The sequence below is a fragment of the Mytilus californianus genome, unplaced genomic scaffold (genome assembly GCF_021869535.1).
Source record: "Mytilus californianus isolate M0D057914Y unplaced genomic scaffold, xbMytCali1.0.p SCAF_6, whole genome shotgun sequence".
Classification (NCBI taxonomy): Eukaryota; Metazoa; Mollusca; class Bivalvia; order Mytilida; family Mytilidae; genus Mytilus; species Mytilus californianus.
The window spans coordinates 40582202-40604449 of NW_026262712.1; the positions used below are offsets into that span (position 1 = coordinate 40582202).

Sequence of the window (22248 nt, forward strand, 5' to 3'; positions counted from 1 at the left end):
TCAGTGGTGACAAATTTGTTTAAATGACATGGAGGAGGCTCGTTGTTATCAGGAATTTCTGGTTCCGTATCAATATTAGCTATATTTCCTAAATGATTGTTCAGGGTCTCTGATTTGTCCAACGGGTGAATAAAAATTTGGCCAGCATGTTCTAAAAAAGGGAGTGAATCTCTGTGTTTTTTAAAAGTTGACTCGGACTTGGCAATGCGCCACCATTTACCAGGAGGTATATTTTTATCAATAAGTTGTAATGTCAGATTGCACTTATAGTCATCTTTTGCCTTTCTAACTAAACTGATAATTTCATGACGAATTTCTCTTCATTTTTTCCAGTGATCTGGACTATATAAAGTTTTTGCTTTATGGTGAATTCTGTTACGATGTCTTATTTTGTTTCTAATTAGGTTGTTCATAAATGGTTTATCATTTGGTCGTACTGTAATAGTTTTAGTAGGTATATATCTATTGACAGTACTTTCAAATGTTTTGACAAAATTCATATAAACATCATTTATATTATTTGAGTTAAAAACTACATCATCCCAGTCAGTTTCGATCAACTGGTTTTTAAGACCCTCATAATCTGCAGGTTTAAAATCTCGAATTTGTCTTTTAAACGAGTGCTGTTAGTTTTTAGTGGGGTTCATCATGTTCATGTTGCTCAGTCTTACTTTTTTGTAATCTAGTGTTTTGTAGACTGTTCTTTGACTGTTCTTTGTTTTTTTTTGGATTTTTGATATGATATTATCTATATTTAACTACGGTGGTCTATTATTTGTAAGGAAACAGGCTCGTCAACCATTACTATTACTTTTGAATTTAAAGAGGTTTGTTTGCAGTCTTTCAAATGTGTCACACACTGACCAACCCTGCTACACAAACCAAGAAAAACATATAGATATCAATTATTGTCAAATGTATTCACTGTATGTGAATTTTAATTGGAATATTCAAAGATTAACACCCAACATCATGTCAAATCAAATATATTTATGTAATGCAATTCATGAATTATGTTACAAAGTATTTTACTACTTTGATCGTGCAACATGCAACTCAACTAAATAAAACCCAATGATTTGAGTCTCAATGACATAAAGAAACAGAACTAAGTAAACGAAAGTAATGATTATTATACTCTTTTGGATTTGTTTATAGTAAGAGCGTATTATAAATTTATACTTGTCTAGGTAGCAAAGGTTTAAATGACTGAAACAGATAAGAGAATTGAAAGACTCATTATGATTATCGATTTTTATTAAATGTTTTATGTTGTGCAGTTGTGTGTCGTGATAAAATCAATTTTAATTTAAACAGGTTGATATTGTTATTCGTATAGACCAATTGATTTTCTATTCAACTTGAAACATGGAATATGACAGAAATTGTAAAGAATAAATGAACTTTAGAAACCTCATTGTACACAATCAACAATGAGTTAACATTTATAAAATAAATCAATTGGTTTAGGTGGAAAAGCATGTTCATACTTTGCACCGTGTGAATATAATGTACAATACTGCATATTAATACATGCGAGTATTTTTTAAATCCGTAAATTTAGGCATATACCTCCTTCTTTAAATTATCAATTTGTCTTAATAATATAAGTAGTAGAAAAGTGTTTATATCACATGTATAGCTCCTCAAAGTCGACATTACTAACTAAAGGGTGTGAATAAATTTCAAATGGACTGGTCTGTTTACAAATTTCGAAATATAATTCAAAACCTTTTGTATAGATATCGTTTACTCTGTGTTTGCCCTATTAGGAATTTGAACATGTTGAAGTGTAATCTGTTTTGTGAGAAAGAAGAACTAAAAATTTGTGACATTTTGAAGTTACACTTGACTATAGTGCATTAATTTAGTTTATTACATATCCAATAATGTAATTGATGAGGCATAATATTGTTTATAAAAAAAAACTTCACAAGTACTATTTGTGATGTCATGAATAAAACGCAGGAACGTAAATTTTCAACAAAAAGGCTTATTTCCTATCTAGTCACTGTATCAGCTATGATTCATTGTGATATTGGTCAATAAATCCTAATTTGAAATTTAAGCTAAAAAAAGGGCCTTATCGAACCTAATCCTTGTAGATGAGACGACTATTTTGCTGTTTAAAGACATATAACTACAAAAACTAGTTTCCAATGAGTTGAGACATAGTTATATCGGATCGTTCAACCAATTTGTGATGGTAACCGTAAAACTTCTGAAGTGTTGATGTCAGCAGCTCGTCTACATAAAGTCTTTTGAAAGATAAATGTTGATCAAGACGTATGTACATCAATTACATTGATGATCGGTTGTCTGCTATTTTCATAAATGCATCGCAATAAAGAGCCGTATATTAAATCAACACTTGCAACCAATCATTTTATTTGTAAATGATGTGTAAACAATAACTATTTTGGATCGTTTGACAGTAAGACATGTTTTTTTTTAGTTGAATATCTGTTCACAAATTACATTTTTGCACTGCAAGCATGTACATGTACGTTCTGTGCTTTCCTCAACTGTATAGAACTTTTACATAATGTATTTGGTTGTTTATTATCCTAGACACAGATTGCTACATACAAGTACAAGACTATATTATCATGTAATATGGCTAGAAAAGCATCTTATTACATGACATTATAGTTTCCCCTATGTAAAACTTCTCGAGAGGCTTAAATTTCTTGTTGGAATGTTGTTGAATGTACATTTAAGTCGTATCGTCAATAAACATAAATACATCGTTCAATCGTACAGAAAGCCAATTTTCGAAACAATCTATGTCGATTTTGACAAGCATTTAATATTTCATTTAGAAAAAAAAATAACTCACAAAAGCAATTTGAAGTTTCAAAATGTTAATATTTCTATGACAGAGATGCGCATTTAGACAAATAATGTCTGTTCAGTGATGCTCGAGGCCAAAATATATTGGCATATCCAAAATCTAAGATGTAATTCTATTGAGCGTCTTAATATATTACATTCGCACGAAACTATATTGACTTTTCCTTCCGAATTTTGTGTTGTGTACAAAATGTGTTTCGAAATACCAGTTTAAACAAGGAGATAATAATTGTACTTTAATTTAACATGTTTAAGGTTGGCCTACGTAAAATATAGTTTTTACTGAATAAAAAAAATGATTCTGAGCAAGGTTAAAATACCAACTATACATTATATACTAGTCAACAAAAGAAACGATACACAAGTTTGAACTCCAATTTATCATAAAATATAATAAATAGGAAAAACTGTAAAGCTATCAAATGAAAAACATTCATTTGCAAAGCAAATGCATATGATTAAAAGAATCTGACCAAATTGGAAAGTTAAATACCGTGTTATTGAACACAGGGGTCAACTTTATTTTGCGGAAAATCATGACAAAAGTCGCACTTAATTTCGAAGATGAGAATTAAGTATTCAAATATCTGCAAAGGCATTCAAAATTTTAAGCAGACCATGTATATGTTTAAAGTTTTAAGTTCTAATATCGATTTTTGAATTTTGGGGTGAACATACGATTTATGAGATAACAAGAATTCCAAAAGATAAAATCGCGTATTTGCTTTAAATCCATGGTTATGATAAAAATATAACACTTTAAATATTAGACCAATTGGGAAAGTATTTACCTTGGTACAGTTTTTCCAATATCATTATGTTTGGAAAATACATTGCCTTGTATCTTTTCTTTTGTTGACTAGTATATAAAGTATAAGATAACTTAATATAGCGGAAGCACATGCACAATGTTTTGGCCTCAGGCATTTTCAGCTATTGTCACCATCAAAATAAACAACTGGAATTACTGTTAGTGTGTGTTCAAAACTGTTACTTTTCCAAAGACAGTTATTTGAAAAATTTAGAAAATACATTGAATTTGGAATACTGATTTTTACAAGTTTTATATATACACTTTTTCCATCGTCAATTTTAACAAATTGCTACATGTTTGCATTTAAAGTATCGAAAATTTTAATGGTCGGTTGATTTTTACATTGCTTGGAATAAAACATATTTATCATACTCTTAGCATTGTTATGTAATTTTTTGCAAATGTGTAACGAGCGGCAGTACACTAGCCATAACTTCATACCCAGGTTGATAACCAATATCAGCCCTATGAGACGTCAAGTGGTCGGGCTGATATGGGTTGTATATGATACAAAGATTAAAACATGTCGTGTTTAATAACTATAATCACATTCGGTACACTTCACAAGATATTGTGAATAGAATAATATTTTTTCTTTTGATATGCATTGAAGCGAGTGAGGTATGTTTTGACGTGTAAGAATATCCGTTAGCTTCATTATAGATTTGTCGTAACAAACCTATTTTTTTTTTTGCAATAAATCAAACAATGCTTGAAACCAAAATATACGTCAATCAAATAGTGTTTACACCTTATGACCAACTCTAAATCCGGTAGAGTATCGATAAACTGTAACGGTAAAGGTATGATAAGGCCATTTGTCATTCGTTAACTTGCAAAAGAATTAGAGTAATAAATATTTAACCTAACTGTCTTGATAAAACCTTTCTAGTGCACAATACCTGATATATAAAGAAAAGCATGAATTGAAAAAAAGTACCGAACATTCCAACATACCACATCATCAATATACTAACGTCGGGAAGCATTTGAATGACATGAATGATGTTTTTTCCCTTCAAAATTATGTTAAATTGGATAAAATATTGTAAGCATTAGATCTTAAGTATAGCACTTAGATATATACTTGTATGTAGGAATCTAATTTATAGACTTGAAGGGCAACTTTTTCTAGTATAAAATAAATACCATGAATTAAATAAAAAATGTTAAAAATTATGCTTTATGTTTCTATTGCCTGGAGTTGATTTAATGAATTTAATAAAGTATAAAAAATGTCCCAAGTAAAGGGAAGTTGGGGGCCGTGCAAACATGTTAAGACCCAGCAACATTCTGACTGTCCCAGATCAGAAGCTTGTGGTGGTCGTTTATTGATGGGTATCTTATTATTTATTCATTTACTGTTTTGTATATGAATCAGGTCATTGGTATTTTCGTTAGAACTGTTAAACATGTTGTCATGTGAGGCCTAGTGTACTTTGCTAAGCGGTATGGGTTTGTTCATTGTTAATGGCCTTATGGTGATCGATAGTTTATAACATCTCCGTTTGTTTATCTTTTGTGGATATTTATTTAATTGATAGGCATACAGACACTGTTTTACTCTGCAATTACTAGTAAGATTACCATTGACTTGAACATTGACATAACAAAACTAAACATAATGTAAAAGCAAAATGTAATCGCTACAACAGGCTAGCTACGGTCTCTTTAGATGTGTATTAGATACAGAATAGAACCCTATCAATACGTTAGGATCACAAACGTCATAGAAGTATAATATACACTGCCATTGCAAAAACTTTCTGCTACACACTACATGTGTTCCTTCATCTTTCATGCACGTCTTCCTCACATTATCAATTATTTAACACACATACAACAGGGTAACCCCTTAATTTCAATATTACGATTTGTTTTGTACTACATTGTATAATGTGTTTCTTGTGTCTTTCAACATGACTGCTTCAATAGACGACATGTAAGTATTTGTTCAAGATGATTAAAACAGTTTCACCTATTATAGTTTATTCGTTTATTTTTACCTGTTATCATCAATAATACAACCTTTACTTGAACCTCATTCCAAAATATGAATAAAAGGTATGTACTCTACTTTTAAGGTTATTCATAACTTCAAATTGTTGCATACAGACACAAAATAATGTCTGCCCACCATGACATGATCACCTAACATAAGCTCTTCAACGTTTGTATAAGGCTCAACATTTTCAAATATGTTGGCCTCGAGCATGACTGAAGTGACTATAATTGTCGAAATGCGAATCTGTTGTAGATTGATTGATTGTTGTTTGCTTTACGCCGCATTAGCACAGAAAGGCTATATCGCGGCGATGAATCTGTTGTAGAAGAATCGGCACGGATAATTTAATGAGTTTTTTGCCCTGTAAGTGCGTAGTTTTAAAAGTACATTGGTTTAATGTAGATATAATACAGAAGACAGACGAAAAAATATCATCTTATGGAGTTTTCATATATAATTGTAGAGTTTAATTTTTGTAAGGTTTGAATCATTTTTTTACACTTTTTTTGTAGTTACCATTGCAACTTGATTTTTTTATTTATAAAGCTTCATTGTGTTCCAATTATTATAAGGCATACTTAAGTTAATGAAGGAAAAAGACTATTTTCATTTTTTTTTTCATATTGGTTTTGCTTCCACGGGAATTGTGGCAATTGTGGAAGACATAATGTTGATTGCATATTTGCACACAGTCTAATGTTGCATTAGTTTATGACTCTCTGAATCAATGACAAATTGAGAGGACAAACTCATTGGCAAAATACAATGTTTGTAATAATGATAATAATTATATAAGCAATGATAATACAAATAATAAAATAATCATGATAATTATAGAAATAAGCAAAGAAGAGGCAAAACAAAGGACGAATTTAATGTAACAATTATGGTAATTGCAATAATGAAACAAGGAGATAAGTTATCTTCTGACGATGAATGATAATGATGATCATCTTTTATTTTACAGATTTCAGAAAAACTTTGAAAGATGAAGATCTATGCGATGTCGTTACTGGTATGTATGTTCATATAACCCTTCGAAATCTATATAACCTTTTCATGTTTTACTTATACTCTCAATATGTTATTAATTTATGTACTGTAATTTCTTTGTCAAATGTGTGTGAGGTTCCATAAAACTATGAATTCCATCGTTAAGATTTCATAGAATAATGTAAATTCATCATATGTGTAATTAAATTGAAAATGCAGAAAAAATTGAAGAAAAGGATTTTTTTAATTTATTTAGTTGGCCTTCTGCTTTCCTGTGTGTTTGTTGTATGGAGACTTTCAATGCCCGTCAATTGTTGAAAGGCGACTAAGAGCAAAATGGTTTTGTCAAAAACAAGGCCTTAAAGAGGAAAATTACGCCTGCTTATATGATGAGATTGAGAAAGTTTATGAGGAAACATGTAACTTCCAGGCCGATATTTTAGATCCAGGTTTGTCTATTGCTTATTCTTTTACTGTTTTATTTTCATATTTCATTGAAGTCTGTGCGTTTGTTAGTTGAACAAACATGACTGATTTATATCGAAATTGTCCGTTTATCAATTTAAAATTATTAAGAAAATAATGTTGACCTTAGATAGATTTCGCTTTTATCTGTAGGTCTTTTTCGGTCATAAAGCACGACAACTGTTCGATTCTTAATCATCTCTGGGATTAAAAAAAATCGGCTTTGAGCGTTTCTGATGAAAGTAAATACAAACAAAAAGCGCTTCGAACGAATAATATTTATAACGTGTTGTTTTGACTTCATCATGATTCCTCGATATATACATTGTATGGAATAGTTCTATTCGGATCATCTTTCTGTTCTCAAATGAAAATGTTTTTTTTTTTATTTGATTCAATAAACTGAATATGTTTGTGGATTTTGGATTTACACTCTGTTTATTGCTTTTTTATATGTACTTGTGTATGTTGTAGGTCAGAAATATATTATAAATCACAGACCGAAAAGTGTTAAATGTGAAAATTCCAACAGATATCAACCATTTGGTTTTCAAAATTTCAATGATAAATGTGTTTATCGTCGATCGATGTGTTCTGAACCTGGGCAGGTTAGGTTTAATGAAGGATCTACAAAGGTTGATAAAACTTGCCGCTGTGATTTTACTAAAGGATACGCCTTTGTGTCAACGACAGTAAACAGTTGTCACTGTACACCATCTACTGAAGATTGTTCATGTTTTTTACAAAGATGTCCAGTCAATTACGCAATAACACCAGGTATTTAAATTTAGATAGATCGGGTGTATATTCACATAAAATGATTAGACATATAATCGACTGGCAACCAAGTAGACATTTTCGAAAAGTCGTTTACACTGACACCTACACCGACACCGATACCTACACTGACTAGAAAAATATAGGGACCGTATAAAAATTTCGAAACATATTGAATTAAGGACCTGTTCAAACTTGGATGCGGACATAAAAAAAATATTTTTTTATTCGGAATCGGAGCTAGAAACTCCGAATGATCTCATTAGTTTTGGAGTATTTTAAGTAAAGGATTTGTGACATTCCATCTGCATTTTTTTTTTATGTCTCCGTTTGCAACCATTCAAATAGAATACATTGTTGCGGTAGATTATATAATTAACGAATTGAATTGCTAGAAAAACTTCGGAATATAAATAAAATATCTTATTTCTTATGAATCAATGCTTAGCGTATATTAAATCAATGTAAGTCGACAGGTCTTATGATTTGTAATATAAGTTTCGTAGATTGGAGTATAAAATAAAAATGAGTATAGCCCAAAAGAATAAAAATTCGTAAAGGTTCCGCGGAACCCGGTGTCTCGCCTACTTTTGCTGTTAATCGCAGGCTCAACAAAAATGAGGAAAAAAATTAATAAAAATATTCCTCTCGATACTATATTTTGATCGTAAGAAGCTTCTGTCCAAGTTTGGTAAAAATCCAGGATAGTTTATGAATCTAATAAATGTTTTAAAAACTTTAACTGCAGGCTGTATGTAATGTTAACTGGAAGAAAAACTGAGTCCATTTATAAGTAAAATACGAAAAAACAGGTACAAAATTTTAACACAATTTCCTTCTAGATACTAGCTTTTGACCATAAACAAGCTTTTGTCCAAGTTTGGTACAAATCCAGGATAGTTTAAGTTATAAAATCTTTAAAAACTTTAACCACAGAGTGAATGCAATGTTTCCTGGCAGAAAAACTAAGTCCATTTATAAGTAAAATACGGGAAAAAAATAATGCTTTTTACTAAATTTACAACTGAATACTATCTTATGATCATAAACAAGCTTCTGTCCAAGTTTGGTAGAAATCCAGGATAGTTAACGAAAGTTATTAAAATTTCAAAAACTTTAACCACAGAGTGAATGCAATGTTTCCTGGCAGAAAAACTAAGTCCACTTATAAGTAAAATACGGAAAAACCAGATTTTTTTTTTTAATTTACTACTGGATACTATCTTATGATCATAAACAAGCTTCTGTCCAAGTTTGGTAGAAATCCAGGTTAGTTTAAGAAAGTTATTAAAATTTCAAAAACTTTAACCACAGAGTGAACATTTGTGGGCGCTACCGACAACGACAACGACGACGACGACAACAACGACGACGTCGACGACGGAATGTAGGATCGCTATGTCTCGCTTTTTCGACAAAAGTCGAAGGCTCAACAAAAACGAAGTGCAAAAGTAATAAAACAATTATAAAATTACAATAGCAACAAAAAATAAATAATGCCCCCCGCTCCCCCCAAAAAAACCAAACAAACAAACCAAAAAAGAATCTTTTTTTGCCGAAATTTCTAAAATCAAAATACAATGTCTCAAAAGTAAACACAAAAATAAAATTTTTATCCACTTCCCCAACCTTTACATACTAAACATGTATATCAAAGTTATATTTGACAAAGTGCGCGGCAAACCCAGTGTTGAATTGTAAAGTGAAAGTTCTTCCTGAAACATTTCAATTTTAAAACCAGGTATAAATTATGGTAAAGGAAAGTTTTATCAGAAATATATTCGTTTTCTTGGTGTAATCGGGGATGTACAAAATTTTACAATGTATTTTCAACACCGGTTTAAAATTCCGTACATCCCTGATTACAGCAAGATAACACATACTTTCATTTTTATATCTATACGTTTAATTTCATGCAATAAAGGACTTTACACGTTCCCGTTTCTGATTAAAGGTTTACTAATTTTTTTTACAAAGTACAAAATAAGATCGGTCAATTCTCAGCTACTAAACAGACCTAATAAAGTAGAAAATCATCAAAAATAAAAGTTTTATATATTGTTAACAATGTAGATTAGAAAAAATATAATATAAATGCCTGTGGTCGTTGTACATATTGAGATGAACCCTTCTCAAAAAGGTTACCTGTAGGCATAGGCGTAGGTGTAAGCGTCGGTATCGAATAGTTTTCGAAAATTTCTATAGATAGGTTACGGAACAGGCAACAAGAGAACTTAATATTTCAGTGTTATCAGTATTTTCTATTAAATGTCTTCACTATTTCAGCTTATTTTAGCTTTACTTTAAGTTTTTTTTATTAATACAGCATATGTTAGCATTTGAAACAGTATATATGTTTGACATTGAAAAAGGGGAGTTCACTTACTAACGCCTGTTGATTGCAGGGATGCATTTTTTTGTTCAAATTTGTTCGCAGATTTTCATCAGTAACACAATGTACAGAAGGAATGTTGACACTATAAATACGATAAATAAAGGCAACAGTAGTATACCGCTGTTCAAAACTGTAACTAGGTTTAAACACAATTATAAAGAGATTGTTTCTGGTAGACCATCTATTTCAAAAATTGTTCAACTATCCGCTTGGGATGTGTATGAGACGGTTAAGTGCCCCTCTTGCCAACTCTTTAAATTTCTCCATCTATTCTTTCTACTGAAATACGATGCGTTTTCTACAATATATTTGCAATGAATAGTTGATAACAAATTACATAATGATACAAATTGTTTGTAAATATCCTATAAAGGAGTTATAGTAAATACTAGGTGTGTACAGGTTGGCTTTATTCCATGTAGCTTGTGTTTTCCCCGATTTTATCAACTCTTCGACGTTTGATTTTGGTTTTAACTTTCAAATAATTGGGCCACGAGCATCACTAAAGATAGATTGATTGTTTAACTGCGCATCAGATAAAGGAAAATGGTTTCTAATTTGAATTATTATAGTTACACTTGTTTCATACTTTTGAAGATTATCTATGCATCCACATGAACAACAACAGCTACGTTCCACGTTGTCCAGACATGGATTATCAAGAAAGGTATATATAGTTTTATACTGGTATCCTGCAACACAAAAAAATTAACTACCATCAACTGGTTTGGTGCTGATTGAACACTTAATATGAATCATTGCATTTCATGTTTGTTTGATTCATTCCTTAATTATTATTTCTGTGTTGTCTATTTTACTTGTTTCAGCCGATTACAAACATAGATGGAGGCAAAATATATACACTTTATCAATATATTATACACGTCATTTAGCATGTTTAGAAAGCTTGAAAATACTCTGAGTTATTTTTAGTTTGGAAATGGAGAAGAATTTAACTCACCGATCAAGTTCCGGTAAAAATAACGGATTCTATTTAAAGTTTGTAGCACAATAATGAACAACTATTTTTTTTCAGGCCAAATGTTAATAATACTACTGATAGAGGAGCATATAAGGATAATCAGATCAAAGGTAAACGTTTTTCTATTTAATTAAATGTTGCTTGATAAATCAGACTGCAAATTTATTTATTATAACCTATATGGCAAAACTCAGTAAAGAACCGTTGTAATTCAATTGAATCGATCAATTCAAGAACACGTACCGTTATCTTGGTGATATGTTTAATTTTTCATTAAATAATCAAGAATTTGCTAAATATACTGCTGACATTTACCCAAAGGAATTTACTTTGAAGAAATCAAATACTTACAGTCCTATCCTAGATTTAGATATTTCAGTATTACACCAGAAAATCTGCGCCAAAATTAACGACAAAAAGGATACTTTTTCTTTCCCTATTGTTAATTTTCATTTTTTGGACAGTGATGTTCTTTTGACACCGTCTTACGGTTTTTATAACCAACTCGTCCACTATTCTCGTGTTTGAAGTTACATTTTAGGTTTCAATCAGCGTAATCTATGTATTACTATTGATTATTTAGTCAAAGATTTCTTTACCACAAATTACCTAAAACCTTTACCAAATTATGCCATAGATACAAAGATTCGATTTGCAAGATTGGCTGTAACAGCAAAAATAACTTATTTTAAATGGTATAGCACATCCTAAAGGAGTAAGTTCGGTAGGGGCCAAATTTGGCCCCGAATATTAAGCTCAATGTTTCAGGATAAAATATGTTTTAAGTTGATGAAAAGACATGTGAGAAAGTAATATTGAACTATTTTTGCCAGAGTTTTATTTTTAAGCATTGATTTTGACATCCAAAATAGGTTAAAAATAGAGATTTTTGCGAAATTGGACAAAATCATCCGGATTTCAACCAAATTAAGACCTAGGAAACATAGAGCGCAGGCGTCGACAAACAAAATATTCAAGTCAGATATGTAAAATGTCATAACAAACATTAGGTTTAAATATCTTTGCTGTCGACGCTTGCGTTATATGTTTCCTATCCAAAAAATCAACGTAAATTAACCTGTTGTCATCGAATTTTCACGGAAAATCAAAATGAGTGCTATTTGTGACGTCATGAATAGAACGCAAAAACTTAAATATTCAACAAAAAGACTTTTTTTCAATCTAGTCATCATATTACCTATGATTCCTTGTGACATTGGTCAATAAATCTAAATTTCAAATTTAAGCTAGAATTAGGGGCCATTTTAGGGCCTTATCGAACCTACTCCTTTAACGAGCCCGGAAATTTAGATACGATCCGATTAAACTTATTGTTTCATATCTTACATGTCGGGGCTTTTTATAGCCGACCACAGGTTATAGGTTTTACTCATTGTTGAATGCCGTTCAGTTGCCTATAATTGATTACATCCACTTCATTTGAACTTTGGTGGGTAGTTGTCTTATTGGCAATGATACCACATCTCTTTTTTTTTATATTATCAATTCTTTAAATAAACTTTTTCTAAAAGGTTGCCGATTCAACAATGTAATTAAATCTTTTAATATTGTTTTATTTGTATATATATACAAGTATATAGTGTCTAAAATAGCAACAATATATATGTTAGAATTTAAAATTCGCAGACTACATTTCACATCAAATAATAACAGTTCGTTAAAATAATGTCACTAGCGCTTTCATGCCTTCTGACAATCTTCAGGCGACGATTTTACAATGTCCTTGATGACATTATCGTTGGTAACGTTCATTACGTTACAATAATGGTAAACGGTAGTGTCGTCATGGACATTTTTAAATCGTCGCCGGAAGATTTCCAGAAGTGCCATTATTTTAACGAACTGTTATTATTTGATCTGAAATGTAGTGTGCGAATTTTAAATTTTATTAGATACATTCTGTACACCGTATTTATTTACTGTTGCTATATATATATATATATAAACAAGTATAAATTGAAACAACGTTCAAACCTATGATTGCGTTGGATAAAAACCTCAATTTTTATACGTGTGCATGCAAAACAAATTTCATGGTAGAGGGGTCTAAATACAGTACAAACAACATTTTCCAAAAGACCAAAAAAGAGAAAAAGAATATTATAACAAAACGCATTTTACTAGCAGGTCGAACAACGGATTTTCTTAAATCCTGCTGACTGCCATGGCGTAGCCAAATAAACGGATCACCAGATGTTATAAAATGGATCTTAATTATTAATATATATATACATATATATATATTGACTTTGTAATCAGTAAGTTAAAACCTTACTAAATAATACACATAAGTACCTTCATGGTGCTATAATCTATTAACACGAAGCATGTTTGTTTCTCTTACTGTCAATGACGTCTTTACACTAAATCTATTGGATGCTGCATGTGTACTGCTTGATGTTTTAGTCTTAGATACATATATTAATTTTTATTGACTTTGAACTTAATGTCATTAAAACGATTAATCTTATCTTTTCTAAGTGTCTTTTTTGTTGTTAGGGATAAGGGCTGGATATATACCCTGCCAAGTCCTTTCAGTATTTTTGTTTAGTGTTTTTCTTTGTATCGATCTGATGAGTTAAGCCCTTTCCACTGATTGTATGGTGTGTTCTTATGTTTTGCTGTTACACCTCTGTCAAATGAAAAGAGGTGTTTGGGTTGTGCGTTCATAAACATGTTTAACCAGCGATTTGTTTATGTGACTGTCCCAAGTCAGGAACCTGCAGTTCAGTGGTTGTCGTTGGTTCATGTCTGTCGTATTTGTTTTCCGTAAATTGTTTTTTTTTTATAAAATAGGCCATTAATTTTCTCGATTGATTTGTTTCATAATTTTCATGTCAGTGCCTTTTATAGACGACAATTAGGTAGGGTTTGTTTTTATTGTAGAATGTCGAACGGTTGCCTATATTTGCTTACATCCACTTCTTTTTAACTTTGGCGGACAGTTGTTCAATCATACCACATTTCGTTATTTTTATACGGTTATGACATAGTGACTGGTGTTACCTAATCTAACCCCATTTAACCCAAGGCCAGTTGGAACATTTTATATTACTTATCGTCCATTGTCTGACATCATGAAACCCTTAAATAGTATGCATCTCTGCGGGATGACTTTTAAAATGTATAATTAATTTTTGTAGTATGCTCCCTTAAAAATTCTCGAAACCATAAAGTCATCGTCTTTTCCGTCTGTCCTTCAATGACGGTTCTGTTTGTCCTTTTGTCTGGCTTTTCGTCCACCTTTTGTCCTACGCCAAATGCTTTCTGTTAGAACTCATTAGTTTCACAATCCAAAAGAAGAAAGAAATCCTGAATTTTTACTGAAATTTCACTCTTTAGACTTATATCAAAACTGTTTTCCTCCAAGCTTTTTTGGTAAATGTGTTCATTTGTTTCTAGTTCCTTACGATGTATGTCTTCCGTAAATTTACATAAAACTTATGGTAGAACAAACGCGTCTGACGTATTAATTGCTTAAGTCCTATAGTGTGCAAATAACATGCTAACTTCTTACCAAATGATGATGTGTGAAAAGTGTCTTACAATATGCAGTGTGTATATATGTTCAAGAATGAATCGTACTTTATTTTCTAATGCTTATTTGTAAATTTCAGGTCCAAGATATAATAGGGAAGTTACAGCAATTGTAATAAGCGTGTGTTTATTTATCATACGTAAGCATTTTCAATCAGTAATTAAGTTTGTTTTCTTACACGCTAGATGTAAAGCGCTACTTGAGTAATATAGATTACAAACTAGAGGTTTTGAGACAAAAGCTCACAAAACCCATTGTAATTCGCTGGTTATGGAAACCCTAAAAAATATTTCAAGTAAAAAACAAAACAGAAAGTGCACAATGGCATAACAAAAGAGGGGCGAAAGATACCAGAGGGACATTCCAACTCATAAATCGAAAATAAACTAACAACGCCATGTCTATGTTTATGACGGAGATCATGAGAAAAACACAATATACTTTTGTTAATGATGTAAGGGAAACTTAAAGTGTATGTGAACTGCAGTATGCCAGTGATAACGTAATGAAACCGTTGACATGATACTAAAGAGCACAAAAAGAGATGCAAAACAGATTAAAAAGGTTAACATTGTACATACAATTAAGAATGAGTTACGGATACAAAATTGATGCAACTAAAATAAACAAATGGCAAAGTCAATGTTTTTGTATTGGAAAGTCAAAAGAGAAGCTCGGAATATCCATAAACCATACTAGTCAAGTAATATTATGACCATGAGAAAACAAACTAACCCATGGAACAGAATTTATTTCTAATACTTTTAAGTGAACTTAGAAGTAACCGGTAGAGTCGATGATCAGAATGTTGATGAAATGCAGACAATCAATCAGGCATTTGTAATTTCTCTCTTATTTGGATTAAAAATCAAATGCATGATCGAAAATCGTCGTAAATAATAAAACTGCGTAACATTTTTGTCAGCCTTGTATCCCATATTTGAAATGAAAATTTAATATATTGCTAGATGTAAGTTGATGAAAATATGATAGACAAATATCATTTAAAGACGTTTGTAATGGTTCTTTTTTTCTTTCAGTTACAACAATATTTCTTCTTGTACGGGATGAGATGCCATCAATATGTTATATCAAGATATGTAAGTGTCTAAATTTACGTATATATATTTATTTTCACATCAAACATTAAAAGTTTGTTCAGGTAATATCACTGGTACTTCCGTGCCTTTTTTGCATTCTTGAAGGGAAGACTTATCAATAATTTCTGTTTTTGACGACTTTCCTATTGGTAAACTTTGGAACATTTCAATGTATCAAGGAGAAATCAATCCAGCATGTTCATGTATGTCCGTTGAACTTCGGTTGAAATACCCTTATAAAGTGTGCTTCCTTTCCTAGTCGTTTGTATTTAGTAGAGTCGTTCATATTTTCCAAGCAGAAATACATAAAATTTCCATACACTGAACATATTCAAATGTTTGCTCACTCTTGTGATTAAAGGTTCGGTTTCAACAAATTTCAAACTCACATACAGAACACGTCATTTGGAACAATTGAATTCCGCTCCATATGTTTCATTTATTTCAAGCCCTTGTTAAATATTTTTATGATTTCGAGACTACTGTTTACTTTTCAAGATTTTTCCGTAGACAATAGTTGTTTTAACTTTTCATATATTTATGTGTTTATTTGTTAATCGTGTCTAATGATTTTTATTTTTCCATTTTTCTTGTGCATTCTACTGTTTGCCCTACAGTACATAAGTGCATCCTGTCGTCTTTAAATATTGTTTTCCCACTGTTTTTGTTCCTACCGAACAAATTAACTTTATTCCTGACCAGTAGGCCGATGGTAATGACTTGTAATGTGCGAACACTTTGTGATCTGTCAAACTCCTACTTCATATTGCCCGATGCTTTATTCATTTTTGTTTTTGGATATGTGTAATGAATTCTTGTTTCTAGTACTACTGAACATAATTACTTCATATTTAGTATGCAGCTTGACCATGAAGAAATATAGCATGTGTGCTTTGCGGTATCAGACACTTTGACTTCCTGTTTGACGATACTTTGAAATCTCCAACACGTTGAAATAAATGGAAAAATGTTAAGGCACTCATTTTTTCGGAACTGCTGAAAAAAACAAGATTTTATATTCCTACAAGCAATCGTAATTGCTAAGGTATAACATAAGCTCACTGGGAGAAAAACAAATGATTGGTATTGAGTTACATTGGATATTTCAATAAACACACACACACACACACAATCACACACACACACATTTATATATAATATAGTAATATCAAATATGACCCCAGGCTTAGTTGAGTATGCCCTACAGTTTGACATGTTAATTTGATTTTATGCGTTATAATTGGTAAAACCGAATGACTATACTTTTAATATCATTCGTACTATAGAATTAGTATCCTTATCGATATATGACACCTGATCGAATCTTAACTTTGCACAATTATTTCCTTTTTGTTTCATTTCATTGCGTCAAAAGCATTCAGCAGGGTACATTTCGTGTCCTATAGCTCGGAGAATATGTTATTCAATGCAGAAAACATCATTTGACTTGTTTTATGCTTATGTTTGTTTGGTTTTTTTTTTTAATTCAGTATCTCCAAGATTAGAACTGCACTCAAGGGATGCGCAGTTGAGGCTTTCTTGGATAAACAAACACATTGAAGGCATTAGTGTTTTACATTTCAAAATCATGTATACACACAATAATTGGCGAGAAAAAGAATACATATACGTAGGAAAAAGCGAATCATCATGCATAATTCCAAACGTTCTTCCTGAAAAAATATACAGATTCACAATAACAAGTTGTCTAGAAAATTCATTGCAAAGCGAACCAAGCGAAGAAGTGACATATAACTCAGGCTGTAAGTATATTATTTGTGTGTTAAACACTTATCATAAAAAACAGATTTATAATGAAATGTTCCAGACGTGTATTTTAAATAAACATCAACAACATTGTACATAAGCCATTTATTTGTTCTAGATATTTTATTAACTTTAAATTTAAAGAAAATGACTACATATATTATATTTCATGCCTGCAGAGGGGCTTTTACTTCTGTACTTGCGATACCCTTAGAGGGAGTATCGACCTAGAGGATATTAAAATATGTTTACAAAAATACCAGAATTATGAAATAGTACAAAAGAAGCGGTTTTTTTTTTTTGTGTGTCTATAGAAAAGTCATTAGTGGCGATTACGTTAATGATTGAATCAACAAAAAAGACCATCAATACATAACTAGAGTAAAAGAAACGGTATGATTTTGCAATTTATAAAGTTATTGCTAATAATTAAGCTGTCCTTTGATATATAGTTACGGTTTAGAAGATTCTGCCAGTAGAATAGATATAAATATTGAAATTCAACCGACTGAAATAAAAACAATGCATCTATTGGCAACAGCAATAACAGTATTTTTCTATATTTGAATATGTCAGTTCACACGGGACAACTTATACAATGATAGACGATAAAGGAGAAAGTGCATCGTTCATTGTTTTTCTTTTTTTTCCTTTTATGGACGTTGGTGGTCTTTTGGATCCTTCTTGCGATATGTATATTTTCTAACTGGGAGAACATACTTGATTACTATTGGCTAAATACTCGCTGTAAAGTCATATAAAACTCCAAATTTATAAATTTGAATTTGTTAAAAAGAAAATTCTTTATTTTATCAAAATCGTCATAAATGTACCTATATTGAATTGTTGACTTCCCAGACACTAATTCGGCGATATTTTCCCGTATGAAGTGACCTCAACTACAAGACCTCTCGTTATAACTTCGGCCACCGCATAGGGCAATTGCGAGGTGAAACCCGTGATTAAAGAATGTAAACACATATGCTATTGAAGGTAAATAGAAATAATTGATTCTTAAATAACAAATTTTATACATCAAATCATGTAACAACTGTTAAGAAATAGTTAAATTAACAAATGGGAATGCATGGAAAATATAAAAACAAATGTCAGGGATCTTTAAATTCAAATCTGTCACTCTCTCCACGTGTTCTGTTTTTATTTTTTTATCAATGTCACGATCATGTAAACTTCGGCAACATAGTAGAAAATTAATTAGCTTGCAATCAAAAACCACTTAATGAATTTGTCTATAATACGTTAAAGATGTGTATTGAATATATAAAATGTGCTTTCAAGACTTAGTTTAGTATGTATCCTGCAATGGATCAAAAATCTAGATGAAATTAATATTTCAAAAAACTTTTTATATGAATTAAAGTAACTGCAAATATAAAAACAAGAAGATGCGGTTTGCTTGCATATGAGAAAACACTCAACAAGAGACCAATTCACCCAGAAATTAACAAACATAGGTAGTTGTACGGCCTTAAACAATGAACAAAGCCCATCCCGCATAGTCAGCATTAAAAGGTACTCTTAGATCTATACTGTGTGTCTCGTGTCTTTATATTAGTCTTGTTTATTTCTGATCTTGCCGATATGATAAGTAAAGTGATTCTAAACGGAATTTTATGGTATTGTATTTATTATGTGCTGTTAAGAATATTTAGCGCGGCCCTTACAAAAATGATTAACTGTTTTATAATATATATGCAATTCCGTGTTCAGAAGCTTGTTAATCAGTGGTTGGTTGGTTTTTGTCATATTTGTTTTTTCGTTTGTTTGTCATATATCAGGATGTTAGTTTTATATATATATTATTTTCCACATTGTTCATGTCGTAGCCTTTTATAGCTGATTGCACGCTATGTGATTTTCTTATTGGTGAAGGCCATACTGTACCCTGTCACTGCTTCTCCCTGTTGGATATCTGTTTCATTTGGGACTCATACCGCATTTCTATATCTTATAAACTGTTTTGTCAACCATCACGAATTGGTTGACTGATACGATCTGTCTGTGTCTTATTTCACCGGTTTATGTGTTTCGCTGTCTTAGCTAATTGTAAACTAAAATAGTCGTCTGATCTATAACTTTCTAAACTGTTTCCTGTTTCCGAAAGTGTCATTGCAGCGTGAGGATTGGAAGGCGATGAGAAAGGGATACTTTCTTTGTAACGTTCAGCTATTACATGTAGTCAATTATGTATTGGTGAATGGATTGATTGTAAGCTGTTAATATCCGTCTGGCAGGGCTCGTCTGAACATTAATTCATATTTATGATGCATTGGTTTATGTTTAATGCGTGTAGTAATGTCCTTTTTCGTAGATATATTGTAAAGTGAAGCTTTCCTCAGAATCTGTAAGATAATTTTGAAGATTGAAGAGGGACCTGTTTCTGCCTGCAATGGGTTTTGATTACAGATACCTATTTTTTATTGATTATTAATATTTCTTTTAATTCATTTTTTCACGTTAAAAAACCCTAACCTGCAAATTTGCAAAAGTTTGAGGTTGTGTAATGTACAAATTGTAAGAGTAGGTCATTAATTTAGCCAAAACACATCCATACTGTAATGGACAAGTCAATAGATGTTCCGAAAACTATAATTGTTACCTTTTGCAACTGGCCTAATCACTAAATTTCGACTACTGAATAAATAAAACAATGCCTCCAAACATTTATTTCAACTCTCTTCTTTTATCTCAGCCTATAAAAACTTAGAAATCAATCAGGAAAGGCAGAGAACAAAAATAAAAAAAAAGACACTATAACATAATAACAAAGAAGTATATTTGTGGAAAATGAAAAGTGGGGTTAATTATGGTCTCCGGCCAAATGATGATATTTTGTTTAAGCCATAAAAATTTATAAAAGAAATTAGCATTTTGATGATTATGATCAAGATGATGCCACTATGACATTATGAACAAGTTGAAATTAATTGACATATTTGACCTGAAATTGGTAGTTTACAGAATGATCAAAATAAAATTAAGTATGAGCACAGTTATTTTCTATAAAAATAAAAAAATAACACTTATATTGTTGCCTTAGACATCTTGTAGCAAAGACTCTTTTCGGAAATCCCTTTTATTCTGTATTGATATTATAGTTAAGTTAATGTCTCCAAATTAAGCACTTTTGGTAAGTGTTTATAGTTTGTATGCATGGCAAGACGTTTGAACCCCTAAAGCAAATATATCATACAATTAAAAAAAGTGCTGAAGTCTAACAGATAAGTTTATCATGAATACCCGAAAGACGTTGTTTGAAACAATATTAATGTTTGATATTTTGTTTTGTTTTGTTTTGTTTTTGTTTTTGTTTTTTGTTTTGTTTTTTTTGGTTTTTTTTTTTTGGGGGGGGGGGGGGGGGAGGGGAGGGGATGGCATAGCACCATAATTTAGGGATCTCACTACTGCGTTCATAAAGACACAAAGAAATGTTGATAACTTTTAATAACTTTAGTGCCTTTTCTTCAGATTTAAAACAAAATAAATCAACAGGAATAAAGTGATGTGATAAATTTTATATAATGATTTCTTATTGCATTGTCATTTATGTATAATTTACATACATGAAATCCCTTGGTTGTGCCAATTGTATCATGTATCATATCTTTTAATAGCACCAAATCCACCAAATGAACTTCAAGTGGTTGTGGCTAATAGAACATTAAAATTGATATGGACTTCGCCTCCTGTGAACATATTTATAGCAAATTCCTACAAAATATCGTATACATGGAATGATTGGAATTACAAAGATGACATAATTGTTAATGCAACTAAATCATCTTGTAATATACCAAATATACTTCCGGAGAAGATCTACAAATTTAGGATAGCAAGTTGTCTACAAGATTCATATGAAGGCAAGCCAAGCGCTGAGACATTGTATTATTCTGGATGTAAGTTTGGGGAAGTTGTATGGTTATATCCTTAGGGTGTGTCTTGTTTATACTATTGATAGCTCTTTTTGGTTTATCAGATTCTGCTTTTACTACGATGACAAGCTTGAATCATGGCATCTGACATTTTTTAAACTAAATCATCTTCAATTTGCAAAACAATTCATAACTGTGCAAGATTTTAATATACGCGATTAACAAATTAATTGATTGATTGATTTATCCATGTACGTGTACGGATTTTTTATTGCCTGTTAGACGAGTCATGTCATTTTATCATTTTAAAAGCGATTAAGTGATTCCGGAAACATATTAAATAAAACAATCGTTAATTTGATATTGATCAGAAAAATAAGTTGACAGTTTATGAATCATTATTATAAATATGTTATACTCAAGTTTGATCCTATGATACGCATGTATACATTCTACGGAAATTTTCTATCAGCTTTACATTTCAAAATCGACAATATATGACATATATACCTGATATTGATATGAAAGGTACATAGGTAGTAAATGTTTTGTGTTTAAAGTTAAATCGTCATATTCGCAATGTTTGAAAATAAACAAAAAATTGAATATTGTGCCGTTAAAAATATGTTCGACATAAAAGCAAAT

The 22248-nt window shown here is 31.1% G+C and overlaps 1 protein-coding gene across 1 annotated transcript; it reads left to right on the forward strand.

Moving 5' to 3' along the window:
* Positions 1-7608: 7608 nt before the first annotated feature.
* LOC127705644 (uncharacterized) lies at positions 7609-21662 on the forward strand. The gene is made up of 7 exons (XM_052209972.1): positions 7609-7907; positions 10900-10969; positions 11339-11394; positions 14923-14982; positions 15884-15943; positions 17434-17706; positions 21346-21662. The coding sequence occupies exons 1-7, from the start codon at positions 7718-7720 to the stop codon at positions 21660-21662; spliced, it is 1026 nt and encodes a 341-aa protein (XP_052065932.1). The 5' UTR covers positions 7609-7717.
* The last annotated feature ends 586 nt before the right edge of the window (positions 21663-22248 follow it).

Bases quoted from the DNA above. Each gene is read 5' to 3' on its own strand.
- LOC127705644 (XM_052209972.1), top strand. From the start codon at position 7,718: ATGTGTTCTGAACCTGGGCAGGTTAGGTTTAATGAAGGATCTACAAAG. The intron at 7,908-10,899 runs GTATTTAAATTT...ATACTTTTGAAG, and splicing joins CAATTACGCAATAACACCAG to ATTATCTATGCATCCACATG. The intron at 11,395-14,922 runs GTAAACGTTTTT...TGTAAATTTCAG, and splicing joins TAAGGATAATCAGATCAAAG to GTCCAAGATATAATAGGGAA.